The sequence below is a fragment of the Plectropomus leopardus genome, chromosome 12 (assembly GCF_026936395.1).
Source record: "Plectropomus leopardus strain MGB_pleo_1.0 chromosome 12, ASM2693639v1, whole genome shotgun sequence".
NCBI classification, from domain to species: Eukaryota; Metazoa; Chordata; class Actinopteri; order Perciformes; family Serranidae; genus Plectropomus; species Plectropomus leopardus.
Window position 1 is genome coordinate 34,853,893 of NC_142187.1, and position 11,108 is coordinate 34,865,000.

General features: G+C 38.6%; 1 protein-coding gene across 4 annotated transcripts in view; it reads right to left on the reverse strand.

Moving 5' to 3' along the window:
• Window positions 1-309: 309 nt before the first annotated feature.
• hhla1 (HHLA1 neighbor of OC90) overlaps window positions 310-11,108 on the reverse strand; it is a 20,936-nt gene continuing 10,137 nt past the window's right edge. For 2 of the 4 annotated variants that reach the window (XM_088085947.1, XM_042496972.2), the window contains 7 exons: window positions 10,523-10,603; window positions 9,603-9,632; window positions 9,405-9,494; window positions 7,603-8,730; window positions 2,443-2,593; window positions 1,656-1,738; window positions 310-840 (listed from right to left, as the gene is read on the reverse strand). In XM_088085947.1, coding sequence (XP_087942073.1) covers window positions 797-840; window positions 1,656-1,738; window positions 2,443-2,593; window positions 7,603-8,730; window positions 9,405-9,494; window positions 9,603-9,632; window positions 10,523-10,603 — 1,607 coding nt within the window. In that variant the 3' untranslated portion in view covers window positions 310-796. Of the gene's footprint in view, window positions 841-1,655; window positions 1,739-2,442; window positions 2,594-7,602; window positions 8,731-9,404; window positions 9,495-9,602; window positions 9,636-10,522; window positions 10,604-11,108 lie in introns of all 4 variants that reach the window. The other 2 variants (XM_088085946.1, XM_088085948.1) reach the window with 1 other exon arrangement.

The window sequence follows — 11,108 nt, forward strand, 5'->3', positions numbered from 1 at the left end:
TTTGCATTTAGTGTATTGAAAATAATTTATTTGGCTTTTTTTTCTACAATTCTACAATTTCATTTAGCAGACGCTAAATTAATTTTTTCATGTTAAAACATGGTGGCATCATGACTAAAAGTCTGGTATTTAAATGATTAAAATTCAGAAAAATAAAGAATATTTGATATTAATGATTAGGACTGATGAATTTTGAAAGCTGTAATGTTTTAATATTCGGAGGCCAATTAAAGATTATTGGTGATAATCTGTACTATCGATAATCTTTGATTATCTGATTAAAAAGCAGCATTAGAGACGGAGCAGGGGCAGCTGGGAAAATTAGCCAAACTTTTATTAAACGCAAACAAGAAAAATCTAAATCGGTTTCTCTTAAAAAATTACAGTTTGTACATTTTATTATTTTTTTAAATTCCAGGCTCTATTTCAAATCACAAAATCATCAGCTGATTCGAAGAGTTCGGTTTTTAAATATAACGTATAAATAGTCCCGTATGTTTTGGAGTTTTTGCAGAGTTTTCAGATTTTGGTGTTCGGTACGATTAGGTCAAACTTTCAGTCTCTTTGGGCCCTAAAAACTTAAAGTTCCAGTTTTTTTTTTTAGATTCCATCCAGACTCTCAAAGGACAAGAGTCTCCGCACAGCGTCGCTCAGCTCCGACGGTCGAAAAGCTCCGACGGTCGAAATGCTCCGACGGTCGAAAAGCTCCGACGGTCGAAAAGCTCCGACGGTCGCTGAGCTGCAGTTTGAGTTTCAGTCGCTTCCTGTGGTGATGAGCTGCTCTTTGTTTCTCTGGTCACAGTTTATTACACATCTTTGTCAGACATCGCTGTTTCAGATCTGTGGAGGAAGGAGAGGAGAGGAGGAGGAGGAGGAGGAGGAGGAGGAGAGGAGAGGAGAGGAGAGGAGAGGAGAGGAGGGAGAGGAGAGGAGAGAGGAGAGGGGAGGAGGAGAGGAGAGGAGAGGAGAGGAGGGAGGGAGAGGAGAGGAGAGAGGAGAGGAGGAGAGGAGAGGAGGGGAGAGGAGAGGAGGAGAGGAGGAGGAGAGGAGGAGAGGAGGAGAGAGGAGAGGAGGAGAGGAGGAGAGGAGAGGAGAGGAGTGGAGAGGAGTGGAGGAGAGGAGGAGAGGAGAGGAGAGGAGTGGAGAGGAGAGGAGGAGAGGGAGAGGAGGAGGAGAAGAGTGGAGAGGAGAGGAGAGGAGGAGAGAAGGAGGAGGAGAGGAGGAGGGGGGAGTTAGGGGCGTTTATATTTTGTATTTTATTTTGAAATGCGTGGGGATAATTGTACTGTAAGTATTTGTAATGTAAATAAACCCGGGACAGTTATTTACTTTACAAAAAAATGTGCTGAAAAAAGAGAGAAAGGGGCAGGGATATTTAAATTTAACCCCTTCTGCTTTTTAGACATTGTACTTTTGTTTTGTTTGTTTATAATAGTTTTTTTTGTTAATAAAGTCTTCATTCATTCGTCTGAGGTTTGCAGACATTTTATTTTTGGGACTGAGCTGCAGACACATCTATGGACAGAAGTTAATCTACAGTAATAAACCTGCAGCGAGTCAACAGAAAATCTGAGCTGACTGATCTGTGAAGTCTCAATAAAGCTGCAGAGAAGCTGCAGACAGACGCATCGTATCGTTCTCGTCAGCAGACTTACTTCTGGAGAAGGAGACTCTCCTGACGCGGCGACACACCTCAGACGTGTGCTTTTGGTACCAGAGGTGGCTGTCGTCGCAGTACCTGTGAGAGGAGAAGATCTCTGTGAACGGCTGACACCTTCACCAACAGCACCGTGTTTCGAACATCAGCTCAGTCACGCTTTTTAACGTTTGAAGATGATCAGTCGGCACGATTACATCCACAGTTGAAGGCGCGTTTCCACTTCATGGTGGCGGCTTTACTCTACTTTTTTTTTTTTCATTAGGAAAAAGTACCTTTTTTGGTACCTGCTCTCCTCGGGTCCCAAAAAAAGCCGATGAGACTAAGAGTTGACGTGGAAACAAAATCGTCACTACGTCATCAAAGCGCGGCACGCACAGAATACGCCGAACAGCACAAACCCCTGCCGCCATTTTTAAACAGCCAAGCTATTGTAGCAGCCGCATTTTTGTATCATTTCTTTTTTTCCAAAACCGGAAAGATCACATGGTCTTCGCTCGAGGAGAAGAAAACTTTTTCTGTTTTACTTAGCTTTTTTTTTTTGCTAATTGTTTTCTTTCCATGTTTTTTTTATGGAAAATGAAGCTTTTCTCAGGTTTTAAAGCATTAATATCTCTGTCTCTCTATTTACACCCTGAAGTCCAGGAACCATTTTTTACACTTTTTACTTTTTTTGTTCTACCTCCTCCCTCCTCCCTCCTCCCTCCGCTCCTCCGGCGATCCGCCTTTACAACATCCACATAATTAATCTGCAGCCGTGTCGTCTCAGTGTAGAAAGCGAGAACCTTTTCATGCGTGTCTTGTGGCTGGACGGTCTGCAGAGGCACTGGGAGAAGAACTTGCAGAGCTCGAGGACGCAGGGCTGCAGCTTGTGGGCGCTGACGGTGGTCGTGCTGCCGGAGGCGTCGCTCGGCTCCGACCTCCTCCAAGGACAACCTCTCAACACACAGAGCGAGAGGTCACGTCAGTCACACGCTCACCACCCTCCTAATGACTCTGTCCGCTCGACCAAACTAAAACAAAGTCATAAAGAGGTTAATGGCAAAGATAAAATGTGATCGCACAGGTAGCAGCTTAAAACAAAGACATCATAATTAACCAGCAAAAGCCCACGGAGGTGATTTATGAACAGAATAAATCCCCCGTCCTTCAAATTCTCTCATTGTAATCATTCTGCATAATGTCGACTCCGTACTTAAATTCCCATTAAAGGAACCACTGGTGCTGAAGCATCCTAATCGTAATTAATGCACTGCAGGTACACAGGCTCCAAATCACCATAAAAATACATATTCAAATGCGGATTTTAATTAGAAACGTCTCCTCATTCTGCAGTTATTTGCTCATTTTGCACTCATTAGCGTGGCGACAGACACACTTTTATAAATCAAAGTTTGACAAAAATAAGGTTGTTGCCTGGATTGGAAATGAGAGAAGTTAGTTTTCATCCTCGACGCCTCCTTTTGATGTGAGTTTTTAATCCGTGCAGAATTATGTTTCACGAGATAAATACAAAAATAAGTCTGAAATGTAATTTAATCAACACATTTTATGTGAAACTTATTTTATCATGTGAGGCCATGTAAATAACCACGATCTGTTTGCATTTTATGTCATGTCCGAGACCAGAGACAGCTCGCCAGCATAAATAAGATGAAGCAAAGGCTCAGCGACAGACGATAATGAAATACAAGTTTCAAATCGAAGTATGGCGGGGTTCGAGCTTCCTTAAATCGATAAGTAATAAAGGTGAGAAGATAAAAGACAAAGACAGTCTGCAGATGCTGAGTGTTGAACCACACAAATAGTACAACTAACATGTTGCAGCATGAGAGCTGGCATCATGGTGAGGCGCTTTGGTCACATTACTCCTTCACGACGACTAAACGACGGCCAAAAAAAAAATACTAGGCCAAATAAATATTTTTTTAAAAAATTACACGGCCAAACCACACGGACAAGCTGCGATCCCGCTCACCCAAACGAGTACAAGAGCCAAAGAGAGAGCCCAACTTATCACCACGAGTGAGAAAAGACCAACTTAGTTCTTCAAACTCGTCTTCTCTGCTTCCCCTCTGAAGCAAACCTTTAACCCTTTAACCTTTTAACCCTAACCTTTCCACAGCGGCCTCCTCTGTCCCGGTGAAAGGGTTTTAAGAGCAGGGGACATTGTGAATGTCCAGAAATGCATTTATTGTATAGTTTGTGTTTTGCATTTATACCTCAGAAATAAAAAGGGATCCTTTAATTTGACATGGACAAAAGTCTTTTCTATCATTTTTGTTTGAAATAATTGATAGAATATTTTTCAGTCATCATTTTTCTGTAATCTCATTTTGTATTTGAAAGAAAAAAAAATCGTAAGAAAATCATACTGTGAACATGGTATCGTGAATCGTATCGTATCGAATCGTGAGTTCAGTGAATCGTTACGTTCCTAGTTAACACCACGACTCGCAGTCTGCAGGAAACGCTTTGGCGACGTCATGTTCAGGTTGCAGTTAGGGTTAAGGCCTGAGGTTGGGGTTAGGCATTGCGATGGTTAAGGTTTTGATAAGAAGCTGAGGAATGTATTATTTCAATGAGAGTCCTTCAAATATATAAGTAAAAGGATGTGTGTGTGTGTGTGTGTGTGTGTGTGTGTGTGTGTGTGTGTGTACTTGTACACGCTACACAGCGAGGATCAAAAAAAGTATTTTTGCAGTGGAGTGAGGACACTTTTTTGGAAAGTGAGGACATTTTGACCGGTCCTCAATTCTGTTTGAGGGTTAACATTTCGTTCCAGGGTTCAGGTTGTAATTAAGGTTTGGCATTTATTTGTGATGGTTAAGGTTTGGCTGAGGGGCTATGGAGCACTTTATTTCAATGAGGGTCCTCACAAAGAAATAAGTTCAAGTGTGCGTGTGTGCGTGTCCGTCCTCTATGAAACGTCCACACACGGACTCGACACACTCTGAGTGCAGAGATGTGCAGCTGGGCCACAAACGCTCATTTTACTGCACACTAATGACTCGCTGACAAATTGCACAGGATGCTCCGGCCTTCTGTTTGTTGCCAGGCAGAAGTCGGAGGGGGAGCTGCGGACGTCTCTACGGCGACACCTTACTGCCATCTACTGCTGCTGCCGGGGAATGCTGGGAAATGTGAAACATGGTGTGCCTTCAGTGTTTTACTGGTGTTTATTATGAATATTCACTTTTTCTCTCACATGAACTTAAATGAATCATTATGAAACAAAATTATAAACGTAGTTTATAATTTTGTTTATCATCACTTTAAATTATATGACATTTTAAGCACTTTCTTGAGGTTATTTTCGCATTTTGTTTTTCTATACTTTAATTTATGCTAATTTTCATATAATTTTTACTTTAACTTTGTATTACTTTGCTAATTTTTCTTTGTCATTTCTTGTTAAGTTGCTCGTCACTCTCTTCTCATATTTTTGAATGACATAAAGACAGTTTGCAGTTTGGTATTATACCCAATTAGATTCAAAACACACACAAACAAACTGTAATTTCAATATATATATATATATTTTTTGACACTTTATGTATTTTTTTTTTTTTACAATCATCAAAGAATCTTAACGCAGAAATCTTTTAATAGTTAAAATGACAATTAATGGTCTTAACTTTTGACTTTTATCTACAAAACATAAAAAAAATATTTTTATGAATAATTAATACATATCAATGTAAAAAAATGTTTTCGAACACATTATATATATCAATATATGTGAATATGGTGTATAATAATAATAATAGTAATAAATCATATTTAAGTTATAGTTAAGTAAATGTACTTATTGCCAATCCATCACTGTCAAGGAGCATTATGCATCTTGTTTTTTACTCTTCTAATTTTGACTTTAAATACTACATTTTTTAATCCGTTATTCTTTTATAATATTTCTTTAAATATAAAATAACAAAATATTTATTTAAGTATAATAAATAGACCTTTTTTTCTAAAACAGGCTTGTGCGTACGTATACGGTCTGAACAATTTCTAAATTTGTTCACAGTTTGTATGAATTCGAAAATGTCGATGAATCCCAGATTTCTACTGAAACGTTTGTATGCACAGATTTGTGCTGTTTGTCACTTATATCTCATTAAAAAATCCTCAGATTCAAACTGCTCTTCAGTTTGAATCAGTTTAGCCTCATCTTGTTTACCGTGCAGCATGTACGCTTCAGTTTTTCTCGTCATGCTCTCTGATCATGTAGCAGACAGATGAACACTGAATATTTGCTCTTAATTCGCTTTTAACCTTTGCAGCTTAAAACCATTAAAGCTTTCATATAACGGAGAGCAGCGCCTGCGTTACCATAGTGACCGACTTTAGCCTCCTGCAAGGCTCCCTCTGTACTAACCATACCCTAACACACACACACACACACACACACACACACACACACACACACCTTCTATTGAATCAGCGTCCGTGGATGTGTCGCGCGGTGACGCTGAATGGATGTGATGTGATGACGGTTTGTTCTGTGAGAGCAGGTCAGCAGGCTGCTCACAAACGCAGCTCCCCCCTTTTTTTTATTTGTCAGCAATAATTAAAACTGTGTTTGATGTCTCATTAGTGACATTTTTATAACCTCAGATTCCCGGTTTCTATTCTCTGAAGACGAGAGCCCGTCACAGTGACCACGTCCTCACTGAACAGGCTGCTAAATCTGACCTTTTGTTATTTGTATGTGGAGAAAAAGTCAGAAACAAATGAAATGCATTATTAAATATTAATATCATTTCAATTTTCAGCAAGTAGACAAAGATATGTATATATGTTTCCGAGCGAATTTCATGACTGACAGACAATCTGCTTTAGAAAGGAGAAAAGATCCTTGAGTGGACCATCAGGATCGTAGGGTGGCGTATTATGGCAGTGATAGATAAATAAAAATAATAATATATTTTTTTAAAAAAGTAGAGAGCTGGGGGGTAATATAAAATATTCGAGACTCAAATGGCAAATTTGAGTAAAAACTTGAATTTTCAATGGGAATACACAGCCATCAATTTAGAAAAAGTTAGAAAAGTTAGAAAAAATGCCTAATTCTCTCAATTAGAGATCACAGATTTATGGAAAAAAACAGAATATTCTATTTTTTTAAATCGGTAATTTGCAAGAGAAAAAAAAATCCAAAATTCACTGAGATAAAAGTCACAAATTTACACACAAGAAAGTATTCTATGAGATTATAAAAACAGAAATTTGTGAGAAAAAAAATCCTAAATTAACTACAAGTCACAAAAAAATTAAATATTTTATGAGATTAGAAAGACATAAAATTAAGATCAAAGTAACAAATTTACACAGAAAAAATGAAAATTCTATGAGATAATAAAAAAACACTGAGATTAGTCACAAATTTACAAAAAAACTATATTATATTATTATTATTATTTATTATAATTTATTATAATTTTTTATTATTATTATTATTATTATTATTATTATTATTATTACTATTATATTATAGTCAAAAATTTGCAAGAAAAAATCCCAAATTCGCTGCGATTACAGTTACAACGTTATGCAAAAAACTGGAATATTCTATGAGAGTAAGTCAGAAATTTGTGAAAAAAAATGTCACAAGTTTATGTTGAAAAAAACCTCAAATATTCAACCAGATTTTAAAGTCAGAAATTTGCGGGGTCAAAAACAAAATCAAAATTCACTGACTAAATTGCACATTTCCATGAAAAAACAAACCATGAATATTCTATGAGATTACAAAGCCAAAAAAAAAATCAAAAAGTAGCTGAGTTCAAAGTCTGAAATTTAAACAAAAAAAATGGAATATTCTATCAGATTAATAAATCAATAATTTGCGAGAGAAAACAAATCCCAAACTCACTGAGATTAAAATCACAAAGAAAATCAGTGGACTCTCATTCACGCTAAAGCCACAGAGAAATCTTTACCTGGTTTTTCAGTTTCCATGGTCTTGCTGGACGTTGTAGTTCTGCTGAGAAGCCCTGTAGTCCTTCTGGACTCCGTCAGTCCTGCTGTGGGACGGTCCGGTGAAAGTCTCCCGGGATGATGTGCTGAAGTCGTCCGCTGGGTCGTTGTTCTCGGCCCGTGGGTAGCTGCGGTCAGCCGGCTCAGACTAATCACTGGAGATGTGGTTGCTGGTCTGGATGATGCTGCGGGTAACTGGGTTGAACTTGTGGCTGTTACTGGGGTTGACAGAGCTGATACTGGGACTGATGGAGCTGTTACTGGGGTTGACAGAGCTGATACTGGGACTGATGGAGCTGTTACTGGGGTTGACAGAGCTGATACTGGGACTGATGGAGCTGTTACTGGGGTTGTTGGAGCTCTTGTTGGGGTTGATGGATCTCTCTGTGGGTCTGGAGTTGCTCCTGTGGTTGACGGAGCTCGCTCTGTGGTTGGTGAAGTTTGTACTGGGGTTTGTCGAGCACTTACTGGGATTGATGGAGCTCTAACTGGAGTTGATGCAGCTGTTGTTGCGGTCGATGGAGCTCTTACTGGGGTTGATGGGGTTCTTTCTGGGGTTGATGGGGTTCTTTCTGGGGTTGATGGAGCTCTTACTGGGGTTGATGGGGTTCTTTCTGGGGTTGATGGAGCTCTTACTGGGGTTAATGGGGTTCTTACTGGGGTTGATGGAGTTCTTTCTGGGGTTGATGGGGTTCTTTCTGGGGTTGATGGGGTTCTTTCTGGGGTTAATGGGGTTCTTACTGGGGTCGATGGAGCTCTTACTGGGGTTGATGGGGTTCTTTCTGGCGTTGGAGCTGCAGCTGTTGTCGCAGACGCAGTGGTGACTTGCAGGGTGGTTGCTGGTTGCGTTGATGTGATTGGCTGTAAACTTGTTGGTTTTTCAGTAGCGGTCGTCTGTGCCGTCATCTCTGCTTGTGTTGTTACTTCCTGTGTCGTCGCTCTTTGTGTCTTACCCGTCGTCGTCGTCTCTGGTCGTTTGGTAGTTTGACTTTGTGGAATGACGGTTGCGGGTTGTCGGGCTGTAGCGAGCGGCGGGGCCGTGGTGATCTTTGCTGCTGCCGCAGCTGCTTCATCCATCATTGTTGGTGAAACTAATAAATCAAACACAAACGAGGAGAGAAGACAAAGTCTGCTTAACTGTGTGCAAAAGATTATAAAGACAAAAATGTGCTGGAAAACAATCCAAAATTAATTGAGATTTAAGTTGCAAATCTACACAGAAAAACCTGAATATTATGAGATTACTGAATCAGTAATTTGCCAAAGAAAAAAAATTACTTTCATTTTTATTTATTTTAGGACTAATTTCACTGATTTTTTTTTTTCTTTGAACTTTCTACTAATTTCTTGCAAATGTTTTGGTCAGTTTTCTAAGTTGCTCGTTGCCTGATTTTCATGTTTGAAAGTAATCAAGCCAATTTCAGGTTTCAAGGTTAACAGGTGTGATTGGTTGTCACAGACACACCCTTTTGTGTGGACACCCCGTAAAGATGAACTTTGTCACAAAATAAGAGCGTACAAGTGCTTTTAGTGTGATCACAAACACTGTTGCACCTCCTTATGTTTAAGATTTGATCTTTTTAGAGATTCAGGTGACATTAGGTATAAACATAAGACCTTTCCTGAACAGCAGCCTGTCGTAGCTATAAACCCGGAGTTTATTTCTGCTCACAAGGTCTAAAAGTTAATATTAGAAGCTAATTCAGAGTGTGCAGGTTGAGCAGGATGAGTGGAGACGTGAAGCGGAGGCCTCCTGCAGACTCACCGTGTGCCGTTGAATGGACTCTGCTGGTTAACATGGAGCTCATCCCAGACGGAGAGATGTGACTCAGATTCGTGGGCAGTTGGTGCCATTCTGAGGTTTAAAATAGATGGAAACCAGAATTAAACGCCTCTTAGAGCGTCCTGAAGATGACAACACATGCTTGAATGATTTTTTTTGAAAAGGTGATGAGTTACTCACCGACAGGGAGTCTGAAGGAGGACACGTTACCTACTTGAAAAGAAAGAAGATTTTTTTTTTAAAAATCATCAACATGCCAGAAAAAAATAGGATTTTCCTCAGACTTAAACCCCGAGTCATTAAACTTCCCTGCAGTTCTTTCTGCCATGTTTAGATAATCATATTTTGAAAGTCTTATTTTTCCCTAAAAATCTTGATTTGCTTGATGTTAACTTGCAGAACTTAATTTGAAACCTGAGCAAACTGGCTTGATTTCTTTCAAAGCAGAGAGGTGGCAATGACCAACATCAAATTAAGAAAAGCAAAAAAATAATACAATTTTAGGCCTAGAAAAAAAAAATCCTAACAATGAAAAAGTGAAAAAAAAAGAAAAGTACAAAAAAAACAGGAAATTACCTGAAAAAAGTGCTAAAATAAAAAACAATAAATACAAATAATTAAAAATGTGTTTTACTCACATCATCATTTTCAATATGTATTCTTTCTGCCATTTTTAAATAATCTTATTTGTAAATTCTTATTTTTATAGAGAAGAAGTCTTAAACCCTAAAAAAATTGATTTCTTTAAAAAAAAAACACGGAGGTGGAAATGAGCAACTTACAAGAAATAAACAAGAAATAACACAAAAAGCTAAAACAAAAAGTAGGCCTGAAAGAAAACTACCCTTTCTTTTGTTTTCTTATTATCAGGTAATTTTCTTGTACTTTTTTACAAATGTCTTGCTGATTTATAGGTCATTTCATTGACTTCTTACCATGTTTTCAAAGGAATCAAACCAATTTTCTCAGGATTTAAGTGGTTAAATATGACAAAAGTCATCTGTCCCTCTGAGTAAAAATAAATCTGCTGTTCAGGTTTTATCCCGAGTCTCTGCTGCCACCGGCTGGTTCACAGCGAGGAACAAACGGAGACGACAAACCTCGGTGTGGTCCCTCCACGATGGTCTGATTAAAGAGCGGCGTGATGGAGCCGACCTCCCACAGCTCAGGCACCTCTCTGCCTGGACAACACACACACACACACACACACACACACACACACACACACACACACACACACACACACACACACACACACACACACAGTGACTCTCTGAGGTGCATTAAAACATTTAAGTAGTCATCAAACAGTCAGATTGATTCCATATTTTCTGAGAGTGACGTTTTTTCTACTTCAACCCCCCAAAATGAATATATTTTTCTGTTTTCTAACTTAACCCTTTAAAAAAACTGGAGCAGTTTTGCTTGATTTCGGTCAAAAACATGGGGAAAAACATAAGCAAAAAGCAACTGAAGAAGAAATGACCAAAACATTAGCAAGAAATCTGAAAAATTAGAAGAATATTTCCTGAGATTTATTTAAAAAAAATAAATAAATAAATAAATAAAAAGAAAAAAGCATAGAAAATAAAACGAAAAGGAAGAAGAAGTGAAGGACCCAAAGGAAGGGCTAAAAATTTTAAATAATTCTGTGACATATCTTTTTAAATATGTAATTATGATAAT